At 40.3% G+C, this 21,710-nt stretch overlaps 1 protein-coding gene across 1 annotated transcript; it reads right to left on the minus strand.

Annotated features, from left to right (window-relative positions):
* Window positions 1-134: 134 nt before the first annotated feature.
* Wnt10 (Wnt oncogene analog 10) lies at window positions 135-16,908 on the minus strand. Its single transcript, XM_030383411.2, has 6 exons — window positions 16,410-16,908; window positions 9,852-9,999; window positions 8,994-9,072; window positions 3,676-4,058; window positions 3,150-3,588; window positions 135-597 (listed from the first exon to the last, which is right to left on the minus strand). Exons 1-6 carry the CDS (start codon window positions 16,616-16,618, stop codon window positions 410-412), a joined length of 1,446 nt encoding a protein of 481 aa, XP_030239271.1. The 5' UTR covers window positions 16,619-16,908; the 3' UTR covers window positions 135-409.
* Between the last annotated feature and the right edge of the window lie 4,802 nt (window positions 16,909-21,710).

Below are 21,710 nucleotides of genomic sequence, written 5' to 3' on the forward strand. Positions count from 1 at the left end.
TCGGGCAGCGCGACATTCACGTGCAGCTAAAGAAAATGTGCATAATGTGGGCTGATTGAGATGGACAGTGAGAGCGAAAGAGAGAGCAGAAGAGATATATATGTATAATTGGGTATTGAATAAAAGTCAGCTGATTGACAGTTTCTAATCGTGCATCTTATTATTTGTATTTACAGATATTCGTGAAGTGAAATGGACAGCTAAAGCTAAACATAAAATATACACACACTCGCACAATGATTCCATCGATAGTTGTCCTATTCAATTTTGAGTACTATAGTCTATATATATATATTAAATTGTTAATTAAATGTATTTTAATACTGTTTTCATTTTCATTCTTTTTATTTTAGCTGCTGCTGTTGTCTAATTGCATTGAAGAAAAGTCTTTTATCAGTTGCCATGGCCTTTAATTGCACACACTTATCCACTCCTCCACATGGCACTCGTCGCACTCGACGCTGCAGCACCATTGGAATTTACAGCGGCAGCGTTCGGCGCGTCGTTCCTTCACTTGACTGTGGCCACGCCCACAGCAGAGGGAGGCGCAGCTGTCGCTGGTCGTGCTGTTGCGATTGCATTTGCGACCAATTGTACCTGAAATATCAAAGAAATGACTCGCAATAAATTATCTATAAATATCATGAAACTTCTTCTCAATTTTGGCAGATATTTTATAATAATTTTAGGTTTTCTTTGTGTGATAATTAATTTAATAAAATTGTTAGATTTGTATTTTGCATCTCAATTCAATAGTGACTTCTAGAGAACCTCTCAGCTTTTGATCTATTCAACAGTTAAGTAGCCTCAGCTTATCTGATCATGTCAATTTGCAATACGCTAATCGCATGAAGCAAAGGACTCGATTAATCACCGCCTAGTTTGGGCTTTATATGCAGTGTTAAACTGTTCGTTCGTGCTCGAGTGTAACTGTTGAAATAGCGGCCATTAAAAAGCGATAAATAAACAATTAACTGCAACAGCTAAGCAAAGTATCATAATTGTTAGATGTTAATTGCCAACGTTAATTGCCATCATTTGGCCAGACACGGCGCATGAATCAAGCGTCTGTTGAATGCGCTGCGATGAGCATGGCGGACTACGGGCTGAACGGTACGAATCAACGTCGATAGCCAAGCTCCACAGCTCCACAGCTGCCCGTGGCTCCACTCCTCGCCTCATCCCCGCACGCCATAGCTCCGCAACGATTAATTATAAATTTGCGTCGTAATTAACACTTTAAACTGGCCCGCAGTCGCCGTCGCTTTTGATAATTTGCAAATGTGTCAACGGCAGCAGCAACAACAACAACAACAACAACAACGGCCGCAACCACAAAATGGCTAACGAAAATTGCAAGTGGCAGTTAGTCATACCCCTTGAAAGTGGCTCAATGGGGTATACTACTTGCTGTGTTAAATGTTTCCTCATCTAAAGGACTTTGGATCAGTATACCAAAAAATTTGATTATCTGGCAGAAGGAAAAAATATTCCCAATTCGCACTTTATATCTAATAGACATGTAGATTAAATAATAATATAATCCAACTATTACTATGATGTATTAAATAAATAATATCAATATCTTGATATAGAATCAGTATTCTAGATATGGTATCCTGCTTTTAAAAAATGAAGAATCAATTTAATTCAATTTTACAGCTCTACAGAGTTCTATTCCTCTTTGATATTAAAACTTATATGAGGTTTGAATTTTATGTTTACAAAAAATGTAAACAAAAATCATGAAAATCAACTATATTAATTAACAACCATTCAAATGTTGTATCAAATATTGTCTGATGATATTCTGGTTACTGGACCACATCATAGACTTTGATGGCTGAACTCAAGTCTGCTGCCTGGAAGAAAAGTCAGTAAAAATCTCTTCGTTTAACATCTTAAACTCTAATTAATTAATTACCTATACTAAAGCCTAAGCCTAAACTAAAAACCTTTTACATAGTTTGCTGCATTTCTTGTATGGTCCACCCCACTGTCTATAGCACTTACTTAGGTCATCTTGTCGCCTCGACCAGAGTATCTGCTAGTCATGCAAATTTGCCTGGGTTTTGTTATTGTTGTAGCTGCCGCTTGTTGGCTGAGAGTACGTGCCGAGCGCATGCGCAGCTCTCGACTTTATCGTGGCGCATTTTGAGTTATGTGGCATGTTTGGTAGCTCCGTTAATAAATGGCTATTTTTTGTTGTTGTTGTTGTTATTTTTGTGCAGTTGCTGTTGTTGTTGTTACGCGGCTGCTGTTAATTTGCATTTGTGATTTATTTATTAGAGGCAAATCAAATTTATCGCCAAAGCAATGTCAATAAATCATTTTTAATTAGTACCCTGTTGTCCGAGTGTGACCGAATTTTTGACATATTTCTCTTATTTTACTTTCTGGCAATCTGTTTATAATGGTATTTACTCTTATCAATATATTAATCGAATGTGTTAAATGAATTAAAGAAAGAGTGTTGTATTGATATGGATAAGAAATTCTGTACTTAATGAGAAAAGATTTGATTGTTTTTTTTTTTTTTTGTATTGAATAGGCTCTAAAACTATTGGAATTTTTTAAAAAGAAAATCTCATTGTGATTATCATTAGAAATCTACATTATTTATGATAAACGCGTAAAAAAGAAAAAAAAAACCTTTATGTATATCATTTTAAAAATCAAACAAAAAATTTAAAAAATTTAAGTTTTCGTTTTGAATTTGAGTTTCTAAAAATACCGAAAAATTCTGAAAATTTTTTATAGGAAATCATTATCTAAATAAATCTAGTTAGGCTCTTTACGTTTTTAAAAACATATGAAATTACAAATCAAAATTAAATAAAAAATAAAGACTATAATAATAAAAGCAATTTACAAAAATTAAAATATTATAAAAAGAATTCAAATAAAATGTAATTTTTGTTATATAAAATAAAAATTAATAAACATTATAAAATTCATAAAAATAAATCTATCCATATCCATATCTCCTCCCCCCATACGATGACTTCTCGGACCGCTAGAAAAATATATATGTATATGTATGTCTATAAAGTATAATTAGATCAATAGTTAGCTTTACTATAGTTCAATCTGTATTTATTTTAATATGCATGTCTCCTCCGACTTCAACTTTCTGTCCTATGACTCACCCTGAATATCCGCGCTCAGATCCCGCTCACAAAAGTTCGGCGAGCGCTGATAGTAGAAGAGCGACGTCTCCAGCTTGCGGGCCATGCGCGCCGCGTTCTTATCAGCTTTGGTCTGGCGCGTGCTCTGCTCGGCGTCCAGATCGCTTTGGCTGCCGCTGCCCGTCCGCGTGGCAGACGCATCGGAGCCGCTCAGATCCGTGGAGCTGCCAGCGCTGTTGCCGCCGCCATTCGATTTCTTGTTGCGCGAACGCTTCAGCACTACGATGGGCTCCCCATTGCCCAGATTGGACTGATCGACCAGAATGGCCTTGCGGAACTGATGCTTCAGCACTTTGCCCACAATGTGAAAATCGGGTGCCGATTTCCAGCACGTCTTCAGCTGACAACTGCCGGACATGCCGTGGCACTTGCAGCGAAATTCCATGTTATTCGATACGGCCTGAAAAGAAAGTTGCGAAAATATTTGGAATTTTTCGTTTTATTTTTTTAAATATTGAGAAAGTTTTCAGTGGAGCTTCTCGCTTACCATTCGGCCCGCATGATTGTTGTGCAGATTGATTTTGGATTGTATGTCGCCGGCCTTCTCGCGACAGTCGAGAAACAACTTGGAGTACTCCACACCGAAGTCCATGTTGTGGGAGCAGCCGCCCCATTTCCAGCGGCTCGCGATCTTGGAGCGCTCATAGGTCTTTTCCTCCTCGGGCGTTAGGATCTGGTTGGTTTCCAGATATTGCAGAAATTGCTTCTTCTCCTTGTCGAGCGACTGGCGCAGATTCTTGTTGAGCGTCTTGCGATTGATGGTGGGATCACAGCCGCAGGACATCAAACGTCCTTGGCTGCAGGCGCGCGCCACACTGTGAGCAACGCCAGCCGCCGATATGGCAAAGGCAAATGCGCTCTCCCGATAGCCTGCGAAGCAGATGGAACGTTCAGCTTGTGCTGGGCAATTGGAATTGGCAATTGGAACGAGTCGAGAGTGGACTGGCTGCCACTGGGGAGTCACGGCAAACTATCGCCAGCTAAGTTATGCGGCGTTATTTTTAACACTGAATGCCCAAGCAGTTGTTGTCGCTGGCTTTGCGATCGCCAAGGGAATTCTGCGGCATTTGGCTTTGACATGGGCCGGACAAGCGTTCAGGCACTGCCGCCGCCAAGCCCCAAATGCCGCGAGCCAACGCCATGGGCGATTCAATTGATGCCAGCGATCGATCCGCACAAGTTTTAATGATGCAAAATTGTGGGCACAGCTAAGGCCAGCACACCCACCCAGTCGGCTAGTTGACGGCTTATGCAACGGCTGTCAAACGGCTGTCAAAACTGACGTTAATCATGACCGACATGCACCGGCCGTCATTGAGCGGACCAAAGTTGGCAACATTTGTCAATCGATTGACATGCAAATTGTCAGCGCCACTTTGCATAAGACAAAAAAAAAAGCCCAAGAGCAAATCCAATGCGCCGGCGACAGTACATATGTCAATGTGACAGGCGTGCATCAAGAAGATGCTAACTGCTAACTGGTAGCCCCAGGCTGTTGGCTGGCCGGGCAGGGGCCAAAAGCTGTCAAACAATCAGTCAGAGATGGTCAAGCTGTCCGATGGCAACGAAAGTCAAGAGTCCGTCACTCAGGATGCGCACGAATGCAAATGTCAATGTTGTGACAAGTTGTCGTTGTTCTACAGCCAATGCAATCGGAACGGATGATCGAACGATCGACAGTGATCCAGCCAATGTCAATGGTGTAATGCAAAAGTGTAGCGCGCATTTGATTGACGATTAAGACGCCATCAATCAATGCATCAATGCGCACAGTAGCCACAGCAGCCTAGCAGCTCTCTCTCTCCCACTCTCTCTCTCTCGCTCCCTCTTGCTGAACAATTGCATATTTCGCGATCTGTGATCTGTGTGATCGCTGATCGCTGATCGTTTGGCTCGCTCGATTGGCTCTTGATTTATGCACGCTTTGTTTCTCCCCCCAGGCCATTTGCAAATCCAAATCACATCATTGCCAGCGAGTTACATTTGACAATGCCTTGGGGCCAGTGACGTGCTTCTTACTGCGCATAAATTGGCAACCGATCGAGCCAGGCGACCAGCCGATCTCCACCTCCCTCCCTCCCTCCCTCCCTTCCTCTCCCCACTCACAACAACAGCGACCTGTCCCTGTACCTGTCCCTGTGCCTTGCCCTCTCGCTCTGCCTCTGTCTCTGCCTCTGCCTCTGTCTCTTATGTTGCAATCCCAAGTAATTGTTTGCGACATACGTCGCTCGCTTGTTGTCACATGCATTTGGCTGAACCGAGACCAAGATAAAGGTCGATCGTCGTCGACGATCGTACGTAATCCTTTTACTACTTTTGTACATGCCTGCTGCCGCTATAGTCCCAGCCCAGCCCCACTGCCCAGTTCCCAGGTCCAGCCTCACTTGATTGACAATAATGCATGGCGAAGTAGCAGCAGCAGCAGCAGCAGCAGCAGCCGCCGCCGCCGCAGCAGCGATCTGCGATCTGCGACGACGATCAACGATCGACCAGTTCCATAAGTTATAGTAGATGTATGCAAAATAGTTGACCTGTCCGTGCGCCGTTCGATTGTCAGTCATTGTGCCTCTCCGACTTGATTTGTTTCGTTTCACTTGGCCGATCGTCGTCGTCGTCGTCGTCGATCCCTCGCTGTTTTGGGGCTGCTCAGGTTGCTCGCTTGCTTGCTTGGCTGGCTGGCTGGCTGGCTGGCTGGCTGGCTGGACTGTGGCTGCTCTGCCCTTATAAGTCTCCCAGTCGCAATCGTTGCACGCGTTGCTGTTGCCTGTCAATATTGACTCTCGTTATGTGCAGTTCAGTTCGGTGTTTCCTTCCTTATTTAATGGACACACGAACGGGCGGCTTGACAAACAGACAGCCAGACGAGCGGACAGACAGACGGCCAGATCGGCAGACATGTCACTGACATAAGCTTGGGTTTACCATATTCGTACGCTGCGCGCCCCGTTGAAGGCTAGTCGAGAGTTACTTGGAAGTGCTGCTCTGGCTTCTCCAACTGCTGCTGCTGCTGCCGCCGCTGCTGCTGCTGCTGCTGCTGCTGGTGTGGCATGCATTTGGAGATTTATGGTTCGGCATTGTTATATTGGGCAGTGTTGTTAACTTTAACCCGACTCATTTTGGTATTTGGCCCGATCAAGCTTGCGTGCACTTGATGCCAGTCCCAAGATTATGGCTAAATGCAAATTATATGTAGATATGCTGTAATGACATTGTTCTGGCTTTGTCGGAATTACTAAATCCACAATTGCCACAATGCCAGCTAAGCCCAGTAAATTGATTATACACAGAACCTAAAATGGGCATTTTAGCCTATGTCTTTTTTTTATCGGTTATCTCTGATATGGATTTTAATAGAATAGTTTTTTATTGTATATAAGATAAATCTCTTAAGAATTGAATTAAATTGAATTAGTTATACTTGAATATGTAAATATGTATATTAGAGCAGAGTTTTCAGATAGATTTTGGCTTGCGTCAGTTTTTTAAATCTGCTTCAGTGAACTTATCGAGGGATTATGTGTCTTTTATATAACAAGATTATTTTTAATATATTGTATAATATTATTGAAATATATTTTGTATAAAGAGAACATTTTCTAAAAATATATTAAACAGAGGAGTGTCAAATCATCAGATAATATTTGTCGTTGCTAAATACCTGCAGATCTATAAATGTTTCAAGGTTACGTGTGGCCTATCTCTCAAAGTCTATAATTAATTTTACTATATATAATTATTTTTAGTTTACTCATTTATTTATGTAAGCCATATATTTTTATATATATTTCAAATAATTATCTAATATTGCTGCATTTATTTTTCATTGAACTGTTACTAAGCGCTTTCATCATAAATAATATGTCTATATGTCTTCAAAAGCGAAGAGAAGTTCTCTTAAAATAAACCTGAAATTTTCAGCATTTCCATCTGCTCTGCTATATCAACTTTTCTAGAACCATAAGCAAATCTAATAATATTCTATACTCGGTCCTTATACAGACTAATTGATCGCCCATAATTTGCTGCGATTGGCGTCTGCTCAGCTCAGGCTTGGCCATTACCGAAATTCACATGCAGATCGAGAGCTGAGCCAGCGCAGCCCCATCCAGATGCACGTCCACGTTCGGTGGCTCGCCGGTTCGTTCGTTTGTCTCTGCTGAAATGTCTGGCTGTCGCTGGGCTGTACGTTGTCAGTGGCCGCGGCAGCATCCGTCAACAGAGATAACAATTTTTTAAATTGAAATTGAATGAAGTGGTTTGCTTACAATATAATTTATACGATGAATGCAAATAAATTACGCCGGACTCGAGTCAGCTCGAGTCGTCTCCACTCGACTTGGCTGCGAGCCTTTCCCTTTTACTCGACAGTCTCCCAGGCCACTCTTGTTATTGCTTGTTTCTTACTTTTTTTAAGTGTGTTTTTGCATTTGTTTATTTATTTCTTTTTCGCTTTGGCTGCATTGAAATTTGTGAGAAATCTTTGCAGCATTGCTACTGAAAGTATATCGTTTGCATCTGGATTGCATGCCGCCATTTTGGCCACTGACCATTCGCCCCATTGTCTTGGACTCGGCCTGTGCTTACTGCAATTGTATGACGCATAATTTAGCTAATGAAGCGCTTGGGAACGCAGTTAAAACATTCCGACAGGGCAAGCAAGAGGATTTTCCAAGTAACTAGCCTGATTACCACCCTGGGTCATTAGTTAGCAGAGACTGTTGGAGTCTGAAGAAACTCTAAATGAAGGGCAGCTAAATTAAACGTAATATTCATTTGCAATTTATGAATAATAATGATCAGAAGTAGCTGTAGCTAAATTATAATACAATTTTCATTTATTTCAGGGCGTTTTTGGTTGGCAAGTGAACCTGAGAAGCTATCGCTGTGAGTCATAACAGTAGTCGTAGCTGATACAGTTGCAGCTTAGAGATCGGCGCTTGTGATCATACGGTTGCCGCTATTTGCTACTTGGCTAACAAAAGCGGCTAAGAAAGCGGCGACACTTTGTAGATGGCCAGTTAAACATCATCATGATCAACATGATCATAAGGCACACGCCGTTGCCGTCCGAGTGTGTGTGTGAAATATAATGCCTGGCCGACAGATTAAGATATCAAAGTCAAAGTTCGCACTGCCGCTGCTGGGATGCACTAGGCTGTGACAAAAGGTGCGCCCAGAACAGGCCTCGGGCAACACTCTTACTAGCTGCAGAACTTAGAAACATGATCTAGCTGTGCTGCGGCTGACCAACTGGGCCCGAGGCATTAGGCATGGGCCCGAGAGCCAGCTCCAGCTACAGCGCCAGCTCCAGCTTCGCCTGCTGTGGTTTTGTGCCATGGCGTGTCTAATAATGCGCTGGCTAATAGCATCGGACACTGGACCAGGGCCTATTGCTGGGCACTTTTAATTAGACTCCATTCACTTGATGAATCCCAAAAGGGGTATATTGAATGAAGCAGTCGGAATGCATCATTGTGAAGCAGTTAAATGGCATAGAGCTAGACAGTAACACACAAGTAGTATCTGCCAGTGGGGCATACCCGATTGCAGCACTCTTGCTGCAGCCTAGCGGTTTGCGTGTGGGCCGTTGCTCTAGGCATAACCGCAAACCCGTTGACAGTTTGTCGTTTTCGTTGTCGTTTGCTGGTCGTAAAGCGATTTTGTTTGCGTGAAAGCTGAGCCACACTTACGGCGCATTTTAGTGTCAGCTTAATGGCTTTCGGTGGTACCGGGCCACTGGCTGCTTGGCCAGCTGGGCAACTGGGCTCAACTCCAACTCCAGCTCCGACTCACCTCAGCACTTACCTTTCTTGAGCAGATTGGAGGCGTGCGGATTGCGGCTCTTTGTGCTCAGCGACGAGCAGTTCCAGCGATGCCACTGAAACTGCAACCACATAAAATGATTAGCTAATTATTGGGCAACAACAGAGAGTTGAATATTGAAACTAAATGAATATTCGATGGGTAGATTGTTGTATTAATTGTATTAATTTGAGATTGCTTATCCGTATAGTCAATTATAATACAGTTGAAGCATTTTAAGAGAACAAAAAATAGCCATATAAAAATATTTTTAACAAATATTTTTATTTGGCATTACGACAAAAAGAAAATATATAATTTATAATTGAATAAATATATGTATATGTATTTTTGTTGTTCCCTAAATTCATTGACAAAATACCAAATATGATGATAATATTTATTTAGATAAAAAAAAAATACATAAAAATAAACAGTAAGGCAATAAAAATAAATATTCAGAAATATATTTAAAAATATAAATCTATTGTGAATATATATATAAAAAAATCACAATAATTAATATAAGTAATATACACATAATACATAAGTTTATAAGCTAAGTTTATAAGCTTTTAAAAATTAAAAAAATGTATATTTAGTTAGAATTAATAAATACTTATTTAATTAAAAATATAAATATTTTTTATATATGTATATAAAAAATTTAAAGTAAATTGATAAGAATACAAAAAAAAAAAAACACACACACAATTTATTTATATACTTATTTTGAATTGGCAAATATTTATTTGATTAAACATATAAATGTACTGTAAATATATAAAAATCATAAATAGGACTAAACTTATTATTTATTAAAATAAAACTAGATGGCTTTAAATTATCTAAGGCAACTACCTGAATCTGGCATTCGCGTATGGCCATGTCCAGGCCCTCCAGAGCAGCGGCAGTCACATCACTCGCCTTGTAGCAGAGCTCCACCTGATCCTTGGTTAGGCCAGGCACCGAGCGGCAAGTGGCGCGTCCATCGGGCAAGCCATACAACCTGCAAGTGCAAAGATCGAGACAGTTTAACTATATACCTAATACACACACATGTGCACATATCAATCATATCAGTCATATCTGAGCTCACGCTCGACTTCATTTGCTCCGTTGACGTGTTGGTCTAGCTGAAATCTGATTATGGCAACCGCAACAGGCAATTAAATCGCAATCGCAATAACCAACCCCAAAAATGCCAAAGCCCCAGCCCAAACGCAAGCCCCAAACTCAATTTCGCAGCCAACACAAATCACAGCTCGAGCTCACACAGACCGCAGCCGAAAGTCGTCATTAACCTTGAGCGCCAAAAAACCGCAGACGAAAAAGTAAAAAAAAAAATAAATCAAAATAAACGAAATTTAAGTGAATAAAATATAAAAATGCTTGGCAACAAATTTAATTTAATTTCATTTTATTTGTTTATGTGAAATTTAATTTAGCTTTGTGGCAGATTTAATCAACGAGCGCGCGAAGGCAAAGCTCTCAGCTCTCAGCTCTCGGCTGGCAGCGCGAATAGATGGATGGACTGACGGACAGTAGCTAAATTAAATTCCAGAGTTGTCATAAATCTTCAGTCAAGACTTTGGTCTATGACTCACGCAACAGAAGCCTGGCCAAGAACCAACTGGCCGAGGCTCGCATTGAACTCATTTAAAGCGCGCCATGGCACTCAAGGTCAGCGGAGAGGTGTTCTGATCTTGCGCCACAGATACTGACATAGATACAAAGACTGAGACGGGGACAGAGACAGAGACAGAGACAGAGACAGAGACACACACAGATACATAGATAGAAAGACTGAATGCGAGTGCCAGTTGACGTTGAACAACTTCATCGAGAGATCCATCGGCATCGCCATCGCATCGCGTTGATCTGCGACACGCAGAGCGCAGTTGCTGTTGCTGTTGCTGTAGGCATACCAGGCGTATACGTGATGCGCTCAACGATGGCGTCTTGAATGTAGACTCTTGCGCACGCCACTCAGCTCAGCCGTAGGGGGTGGGGTGGGCTGGGGCGGTGCGGCTGTGCGGCTGTGGATTAATTGTGGCACGTAGCGCATGTAAAAAATACTCAAATGTTGAAACGTGCCATTTTCACACACGTAGCCCAGCGCAGCGCTGCAAGCGATCTGAGGATCTGCCATCATTTGGTATGCCATTCACGCAGCTGAGCACAGCAGAGCCTGTGCTCCACTTGCTTCCCATTTAATGCATTTGACGGTGTCTCGCTGCAGCGGCACATGCAGATGGAGAACGCGCTCTTGCAACACAGTTTAGCCATGTTAATGAGGTGCGCAAGCCTGGCGTGGGCACATATGAATAAAATGCCATCATTTAATCCTCTGCTCTTTGTATTATTGTTACGTATTCTACAAATTATTTTTGTCTAGCGTACACAAAGAACTCGTTATGATAAGTAAAATTGACGACAGTAAATATTTAATAATAATATATTATATAAAATGTAAATTAAATAATTATTCTATGTTATATTTAAATTTTATATTTATTAACATTATTATTATTATTATTGAAATATTTTAATATTAGTTGTATATAATTTAGCAATATTTCTATAACTTTTATAATATTCATAACTTTTTAATATGATATCAAATATTTATTTTATTATTGAGCACAATTGTTTTAGATATATACAAGTTGAATACCGGAATGCTTGGATTCTATTATTATTATTATTCCAATAATAAATAGAGATCAAACAAAAGAAATAATATGTATTTAATTAATTTTTATGATAATTTCTTTTCGTATTGTTCTTGATTTTTTTAATTTTTTTAATTTGATTTTAATGTTAAAATAATGACTCACATATTATGTAGACAAATAAAAAAATAAAAATATTTAAAGAGTTCCGCTACTCTTCAAATAACCCTAAGCTGATATAGGAATTGAATACGCTAATTGACACTACAATCTTAGATACTCTCACATACTATCTCACATCAATGAGATATTATCTTTTGATAACATATCTTTTCCACAGAAAAATTCACTATTTTTTGTTATATCTATATTTTCTGTCACCTATATTTTCCCAGATTATCCAAGCTATAAAAAGAACGTTCTTATTCATCTTATTTAATTTTGTTCCACATTTGTGCTTGGCCCAGTAAAACTCGCCTCTATTCTTATCATCTTTAAGATTAAGTTAAATAAAGTACATTTTAAATCTAAGCGTCTGACTAATTTCCAAGTATTTCCTAGCTGTGGCAGCTTTCTCTTTTGGCTGGATAAAAGAAAAAAAAATGTTTTGCATTTCTGGCCTAAACGTTACAAAAATGTGATAAAATTCGTTTAATTACAGAGGGAGCTATCGTTGAGCTATGGAAATGAAATGCCTCGGCTGACTGACAGTGGGGCACCGGCACCCTGTATTTGAATAGTCGCCCGAGATCAAAAGCATTCCTAGCTGTTGCCGTGGCTCCGGCAGCCTGGCTGCCAGGCTGCCTGGAATGTCTCGTCTGGACCGGGGCAAAGTTATCTGCCTTGACTTGAGTCTGGCTGCCAGCATATGTGTGTGTGCGTGTGTGTGTGTGAGCTAGTGTATCTGTGTGTGGGAAACAATGTTTATGCCTAACTGGCTTAGATAGCTAGCTGATTTGATATAGTTTGTGGAGGGGCATAAGGCAGCGAAAAATCCTTGATTTATGCACGGGCTACCGTTTGACAGACGTTGCGGCCGAAACGCTCCGCCCGGCTCGGCTCAAGACGGTTGGCGGCGCCTATTAAAGCCTTGCCACACATTTCAATCTTTTTATGGCATTTCAATAGAACTCCGGAGTCCGGAGCCTCAGCTCGCGAGCGTGAGAAACTAAAATTATGAAAATGAAATACAAATTTGTGTCCAGCGGTCGAGTATATACACATACATATGTACATATATACATATATATACCTTTTATTGGCAGACTTTTAGTTTGCTTCACTTTATTTGTTGGTTATCGTGGCAACACTTTACACGCCTGATAAGCAACGTCATCGTCCTTAAACTCAAATTAACCAACCTGGCAACATTTTAAGCCACGGCTAACAGATCGATAAATTTTATAAGCGAATCAATTGCGCTGCTATCGCATCGCGTGAAATACGCGCTAAGCCAGACAGACAGCCCCATCGGATCGCCCCATCGGCTGGGATCGGATTGGATTGGATTGGATTGCAGTGGATTGGATTGGATCGCAGATCTGCTGCAAGCTGCTGCATGAGTCAGCGTCGGTTCCTTGACTTTGTTGCCTTATCAGTTTTATTGAATTCACTGGCAAACTCAGCAATGGCAATGCCAGCAACAACAACAACAAGAGCAACAACAACTGGGATGACGACGACTAAAAGCCATACGCTTTATAAAGCTGTTAACAAAATGTGCATCAGTTTAAATTCTTTATCTGAGAGACGTCTGGCAGATGGCTCTGTGTGATGCCCTGCATTGCATATCTGGGAACCAATTAAAATGCATTTTGCCAAGAAATTTTATTATACCCTGCAGTCATTGAGAAATTCCTGTAGCAGGGGCATTTTGATTTCATATCAACTCATGGAGTGGAAAGAGTGAGAGAGAGAGAGAGAGAGCTGATTTAACTATGATAATGGCTGTATGAAAAACAATATTTGATTATTGATTTATATTTTTAGATTTTCACGACTAGAATTTCTGACTATTTCTGGGATTCGTGACAGAGAATGCGACTAGTTTTAGTATGTAGTTTTCATATATTTTAATTTTAAACTAATTTTCTTCTTACATAAATACTAAAACATTTATGATCTTGCTTCCTATCCATCTCTTAATCTCCTTTCGCGCTCTCTCTCTCTCTCTCTCTCTCTCTCTCAGTTTCTCTCCAATTCCTATCATCTACTCTACTTTGGGTGTGTCCCTTATATGTATTTTTGCTTCGATAATGCTACACATATATCAGCTGCACTATATCTACTTTTATCTAACGTATCGCAGCTGTAAATGAGCCTTAAATTTCAGCAAAGAATCGAAATGTTTGCTGGGGACAACTTTCTCGCAGATCGGCAAGTGTCGAACCGAAGATCGTTTGACTGCCAATCGAGGCGAGACGTTATCGCGCGCTGCCCAGCGATAAGAAAATGCCACAAATTTAACAAGCAATTAAATGAGCTGCATATCGTGCACATGAGACTTCAGACCTGGGGCTGCCAAAGTAGCAACGACTCATAAATAAATCCAGCTCAAGCTGTTGCGTTGCGCATACGCCATGTGGTGCAGCGGAGAACACTTCAGGCTGCATATATACAGGTGTGCCTGTGTGAGTGTGTGTGTGTGTGTGCTTGGTGCATCCAATTAGGATTTGGTTGCTGCACTTGCTCAGCTACGTTTGGGGCGCACTGTCATCAATGGGGGCGTGGCCGTGCGTGGGAGTGTGTGTGCTTCATTTGCATTTCAAACGAAAATTGCAGCAATTCTGGCTGCAAATGCAGTTGCACTTGCCGCTTGCCAGTGTGTGTGTGTGTGTATGTGTGTGTGTGTGTGTGTGTGCCTCATTATGCGCTGCAATTATGACGTTGCAACTACGAGGAAGACAAACGAATTGCAGGCTGCACTTCAGGCTGCATTGCTGCAGTCTCGAGATGACTGCAACTGCTCGTTGTTGTCGTTATCGTCGTTGTTGTTGTTGTTGTTGCTGTGTTGTCAACAAGCAAAAAAGTATGTTGACAACCCCATGCAACAATAACAAGAACAGCAACAACAACAACAACAAGGAGAGCAACGAGATTAACAAGCTGCAACTACTAGGCGAGGCAACCAGTCAGTCAGCCAGTCAGCCAGTCCGCTGCACCTGGAACCGGGACAGACATTGCATCTCGTTCGCCTGATTGCGCACAGCAGACACATGCACACACACACACACACACACACATACACATAGGCATACGCGTCGGAGTCGGAGACCGATTGACAGCGCTTGGCGCATTATAAGGCCCTGAGTGCCACGGACCACCCTGCAATTGAAATCAACTCAATTGTGTAGGCTGGCCGCAGTTGCAGTGAGGACAAGGCACACACACACACACACACATACACACATACTCTGAGGCAAGAAACCCAGCAGCCAGAGCAGCAGCAACTGCAACAGCAACAGCAACAGCAACTGGAAGCAACTGAAAGCAACTGGGCAATTGCCATTCGGCTCTCTCTGGGTGGATACCATGTCCAGCCGAGTCCAGCGGCCATGAACCATTCAAAATGGCGTTGACTCTTTGGCTAAGAATTCGCTGCTATTTGGTTTGTTTGAGCCAGCTAAATAGCTAAATGGCTGCTAAGAGCTGACTCGGCAGAAGCACAAGAATTTCAATAATGAATGAGGAATGGCTGAGGAATTTCCGGCTTATATAGATGAAATAATTGTGTATCAAATGATTGAAATTACTCAAATGAATCACTGAGCCATTATATAAAATACAAAATATATACGGAAATAGAAGAAGAAATATATAGGGAATAAAAAGTAGAATAAATTTGTTTTGACTTTAATTCATGATGCAATAAACGCGATATAATATCGTATGAAAATTGAAAAATAAAAAATAATAAAAATAAAAAATAATAAAAATAAAAAATAATAATAATAAAGTATATAACACAATATCTAAAGGAAAGTTCACAAAATTGTGCATTAGATCTGCTCCAAAGAACAAAAAAGTATACATTTAATTTATTTATTTATTATAATATATAGCAAATACTAAAAGCTCATGTATGATTATAAAAAGTAGAGCTCCAATCAAAATGTCAAGCATTAAATTTAAATGTTAATTGAATTTAAATTAGATTAAAGATCTTCAAACAATTAAATGAAAGCTAAAATTATTTTCTCTCTTTGCAGAGTTTTGGTCTTTCCCTGAGAGCTTCATTCAATACAATGAATGGAGTTTAACTTTAAATTCGCATAATTGTTCCAGCCTGAATTGAGCACAGCGGCAACAACTGCAGGCAATTAAGCAGGTAGCTCGGCTGGACGGCCTTATGGCTAGATCAATATTAATTATGCCAACACCTATGGCTGACAGTTTTTGGGAGGGGACGGCGGGTGGAACGGACGTGTAAGACTCGCATTGATTAATCTGTTGACTCAGCAACATAAAGTGCTGCTGCTGATGTTGTTGCTGCTGCTGTTGTTGTTGTGGTTGTCGCTTAATTAATTAACTTGCCACCGACAACGACAACAAGAACAACAACAACTACAAAAGGCCGCGCTTGTGTAATGCTTGGGTTAATTTGTTGACAGGCCATTTACACATTTGAGTTTTGCTTTACATACGCGCCACAGTGTTGATGGATGCGGCCGGACAGCAGCCACTTACATAGATGCGAATGGGGAATGGGGCTGGTTGTGTGCATCCGCAAGATACTCGCACTTACCACCGTGTGCAGCAGGCCAAGATAATCACAACAATTAAATGCAAATGGCAATGGCGCGACGGCGACTGTGCGGCAGTCAAGTTGTTGTTGTTGCTGGTGCTGGTGTTGCTGCTGGTGTTATTGCTGGTATTGTTGCTGTTGGCAGTTGCTGTTGCTGTTGTTGCTCGCCACGCAGTCATCGCTCGGCTTTGATTTGCATAAATTTTCATACAATTGTAGCCCAAATTTGACTAGCAGCACATTTTGATTGCATTTATTGTTGTTGTTGCACACACGAGTTAGTTGATTAGTTGTTGCTGTTGCTGCTGTTGCTGTTGCTGTTGTTGCTGGTGCTGTTGTTGAGCTGGTTTGCCGAGGCCATGCAACAGCAAACATTTTGTAGTGCACATTGAAGCTACACAGCAACACTTTTCACTACGCACATCACATATTCGGCGCATATCTCATCCAATTTGGTTTTTCCTTAAGCCTGTTTAAGCGAGAATTTTTATTATATTACTATTTGCACAAATTTTAAGATTTCACAAAGTTTGCACGCATTTCTTCACCATTTTGATATAATTTATATTAAATAATTATATAATAATAAATATAAAATATTATTATTTATTTGTTTATTATTATTCCAAAATAAATTTTATTTTTTTAAATTTATTTTTATAGATTTTGTTTTTTTTTATTTGCCAACAATTTTTCTTTATCATTTGACGCCTTCTTACATATTGGAATCTCGTTAGTAATTTGGATATTCTTTGATTTTTAATTTATATATATAATATTTTTGTTTACAGTAAATTATTTTAAGTTCATATATTTATAAATAAACTCATATATTATTTTCAATTTATATTTTATAGTTACAGTTCAATTTTTTTTTATATAGTTTTTTTACATATTAATTAAACTAAATATTCAGTTTATAGATCTTTATTTTTTTCCACATTTTCATTTAATTTATATATTATAAGCACCTTTTTTTTCTTTATTTAATTGAGTTTCAACTTTTCACATTTCAGTCGATCTTTAGCGGTCTTTGCCCACTCTTTGCCATTCTCTTATGACCAGACTCTCAGCTCTCGGTTATCGAATTGCCGATCGTGAGCAAAGCGTCAATAAACATTGGCCGCTCAGCTCTGAGCTCTTCGGCTACTGGCTAGCTGAGCAACTTCTTTTGCTTGTAATATTTGTTTGTTACCTTCTCTTATTTATTTGTATTTTTTTGTTTTCGTTTTATTTACAATCGCTTTAAGCTTGGATTTTTCTGATTGGTCTGCAGTTTTTTTCTTTTTCTTTTACGCGAAGTTTACTTCTGGGTGGCTTTTAGCTCTCAGCTGTGAGAATTAAGTTCGATTCGCTGCACTTTTTGCTGGCGCTTTTATGTTCTTCACTTCTTTTTGTATATTTATTTATTTTTTTTATTTATTTATTTATTTTTTGTTTAACGAGGGTTATTTGAGCGGGATTTGTGGTTTTGTGGAACTTTCATTGTTTATAAATCATAATACTATCTGTATAATCAAACTCAATTTAATTTTTAAAATTTTTATTTATGAAGTATAACAAATATTCAATGTCTATTAATTGATTTTGATTTTATTTTGACTAGCTTTAAGTTTTTAATTATAGAGTCTGCAAGCTCTATATTTTATATATCATATTTTTAAATAAAAAACCCAATTTTTGTATTTTTAAATTTCAAGAGTTATCTACAAATTTAGTTTGATTATTGCTAAATTTGTTTAATGCATTATTTAATTATAATTGGTGGCTTACAATTTTTATTAATGTGTGTATGCTGGTATTTTATTACAATTTTATAAACTCTGATAATAACTAAAATTATTTATTAATGAAAGTTTTATGTTTTTAAACATTATTTATGGTTTCATTTTTGATAACAAAAATTTTTTTTTATATAAAAACACTATATTGCACAATTAATATTTCAATATGTTTATTTTCGTATATTTATTGATTTTATATATCAATTAATTTTAATTTATTCAACACTATTCTTTCTCATTTCAAATTATTATTATTTATTTTGCTATTTATTGCTGCTCTATGAGTACGTAATTAAATTTAACGGAAGCCACAGGACACAAGACGTCCTGTCACTGAAACGCGCCGAACGACTATGAGCCGAGAGCCGAGTGCGACAGGCTCTAAATGCAAATTAAAATCAAAAATTGAAACAGAAACAAAACCGCTTGAAACAGCGTCCTGCCTCGTCCTGTGCGTGCTGCTTGCAATAATGATGTTGAAGCCCATGATGATGATGACGATGAGGATGATGATGCTGATGCTGATGGAGATGAAGATGTAGCCGCTATGCGCGTGCCTTGACTGATGTGCGCCCGTCCTTGGGGTGGCTGCGCAGCGACTGGCTGGCGAAAGTACAATACATCAAAGGACACACACAGCCAGCCACATTGAGGCAGGGCTGCCAACGAGCCGGCCAGCCGATGTGATGTATTCAGTCAGTTGACTGCCTCGTGCAGTTGTCGCATGCGAGAATTGCCGATTGGCCTCCCTCCTGCCCACCGCCCATTCAATGCTCCATTGACTTTTTCTGTTTCTGTTGCACTCACGGCCTAATTAACACAAAATGCAATGTGCAAGGATTTAGCAGGGATTTGCCTCAAAGCAGCCCCGCCCCCATAGATGTCACCGGCCCTCCCCGCCATCAATTGACACCTGCTGAACCCCAATTCGTTTGTGGAAGGCCTTAAAGAGGCTTTATAAAAATGAAAACTGATTAAGTGGCATTGTTGCTGCTTGGGGGCAAGGATACAAGGATGCAAGGACACACGTCCGAGTGCCACTTCTGCCGAACATCAAAGGATTAAAGCGACTGCAACAACAAAAGTGAAACTGGCGCAGTCAAGGACTCCAATTATTGCATTCATGGCCTTTGTTGTTGTTGTCTTTGAAATATGCTAATTTGTCGAGGCGAGCAGGAGGAGGCAAGGGCTGACCTTACAACAACAAAGTGAAGAGTGAATGAGGCAATTGATTCGCGTCTACTTCCTAGTTTCTCAGGGCAAAAGTTAAGTAGCGAAAGAACCTCAAATGTGGGTCGGCTTGCTGTGTGTTTGAGGGAGAGAGAGTGTGTGTGTGTGTGTGTGTGTGTGTGTGAGTGGATGTATGCATGTGTGCCTTTGTGTCTGCCATGGCGGCGAGTGTGTGAACTTAACCCTCTTTGACTTTTCACTTGCTACTTGTTACACTTCAAAGGACGCGGCTGTGGCCAAGTAACACTTGTTGCCAGCTGTTTGTGCCACAATTTGTTGCTGCCACATCCAATGTGGCAAGGTCTAAGCTTGAGTGAAAATGGAAACTACCTTTTACAGCTTTCATTATTTTACTTCAGACTACCCGACTAAAAGTTGTAAGTGTTGCACAATTCTCATACGAATGGCCAAATATACATACACATAAATATAAATATTTTAATTGAAAGCAACATTCAGGTAATGGCAGAGGGACGGTAATTCTTTTGAGTAACACTCGAACACATATGAGAAGTAGGATGAAAAATGTTAGTTAACACGATGCTTACAGAGCGGTTACATAGCTTGCAAATTATTGCAAGAATCACGCTTACGTAATTTCGCTCTGAGCTAGAGTTCAGTTCATTTTGGTTTTCTGTTAAGCGACTTGAGTTTAACTATTTGTGTGCCGTTCTTTAAACGGACATCATTTGGGGAGCGAAATGCTTGACGTTCGCACAATGAGACTCGGTAAGTGAGCAGCCTAACTTGAAAATCCAATGCACATCCACCAATTAATGTGTTTAGCGAGCACGACTCTCGCGTACATACCAATACCAATACGCAAACACTTTTTGCTTCATTAAACTCAACAGCCCAGAGTGTAACAATATAGCAGTTTCTAGCTGATCAGTTGCTCAGTAATAGCAGATCACTCAGAGAGTGAATACGCACTGTTAACTAACAGTGCGTTAACTGTGCACTGATCAATTATTACTGCGCCTAGGGTTTATAAAGAATTGAGCTGTAAAAAATATAAAAACCTTCAATCCGAAAGACAGATACCTGTACTCAATGAAATTCAGAGGAAATGTTACTTAACATAACATTACATTACAGACAGCCGATATATGTATGCTTAACATAAAATCATAAAATGTGTAACTAATTTTGTTTAATTCCAGACATTAAAAATCATTTGATACTCTTATTATTTGTTACGAAAGCGATTGCTAGATCTATTGTACAGTAATATTGCCGCTCAGCGGGGTGGATGTAATTTGGTCAGTTAGCTCTCATTAAACACATCCGTTAACGAATGAAAACATAATCTTTTCCCATGCAGTCCGAGTCAGTCACACACACACACACACACACACACACACACTGACATGCTATGACCAGAGGCCACAGCAACCGCAACAACAACTACAACAACAACATGAAATTTGTGCAGCTCTTTACCGCATGCAATTGCCATGAATCACCATCACCTGGCTGTGGCTGTGGCTGTGGCTGTGGCTGAGGCATCAGCTCGAGGCTCTCTACTTGCAGTGGTTCTGGCTGTGGCTGTGGCTGTGGCTGTGGCTCTGGTTCTGGCGGCACATCCATCAATGTGCCGTTGACATTTGCTGCGCTGTTGACAAGAATTGTCACAATAAACAATACAACCACGACAAGCAGCAGCAGGAATAATGATAGCGGACGGAAAGGGCGGACACGGCCACGTGACATGAACGAGCTGGAGGAACAGGCCGGGCAGGCGGGTAGGCTGCGCCGGCAGCAGCATGATGATTAGTTTGGTAAGTGGCAGCAAGAGGAGTGCGCATAAATTACCAAAAGGATTAACCAGAGCAGAGCCCCGACCCTGATCCAGAATCAGACTCAGACCCAGACCCAGACTCGGGCTCAGACAGCTGAAAATGGAACTGCCACAGCAAAGGGTTGTGTCCTTCTCGTTCTTGCTGTTGTTGGGCATGAGAAATGTGCAGTGAACTGTAAGGGACTCCCAGCGCTCAGCGCTCGGCTCTCAGCTATCAGCCACGCTCGCTTGGGGTAGGGGAACGCCATTGAAATTAAAATCAGATCAATTTCACAGATATTAACATATTTTTGTGCAGGGCAAGTGTTGATATCTCAGTTTAAGTCCCTAACAATTGGGGGTTGCTTTTGTTTCAGCCCGTCGCAGAAGAGGGTAATAAAGGGTATATTAACTGTTGGCTGAAAGGGAAGTTAGGTAAACTAAGACTTTTATAAACATGTATGACAAATATTGTGTAATTATGTTATCAGAAAATATTCTAGGTTT

The sequence above is a fragment of the Drosophila navojoa genome, chromosome 3 (assembly GCF_054131105.1).
Source record: "Drosophila navojoa isolate 15081-1374.11 chromosome 3, UAZ_NAV_1.0, whole genome shotgun sequence".
Classification (NCBI taxonomy): Eukaryota; Metazoa; Arthropoda; class Insecta; order Diptera; family Drosophilidae; genus Drosophila; species Drosophila navojoa.

What these genes read in the sequence shown, in the direction of transcription:
- Wnt10 (XM_030383411.2), bottom strand. Translation starts at nt 16,618, where the DNA reads ATGAAAATTTATGCAAATCAAAGCCGAGCGATGACTGCGTGGCGAGCA. An exon ending in TTGGCCTGCTGCACACGGTG is followed by an intron (nt 10,000 to 16,409) that starts GTAAGTGCGAGT and finishes TTGCACTTGCAG; the next exon opens with GTTGTATGGCTTGCCCGATG. An exon ending in TCTGAGCGCGGATATTCAGG is followed by an intron (nt 598 to 3,149) that starts GTGAGTCATAGG and finishes TTGATATTTCAG; the next exon opens with GTACAATTGGTCGCAAATGC.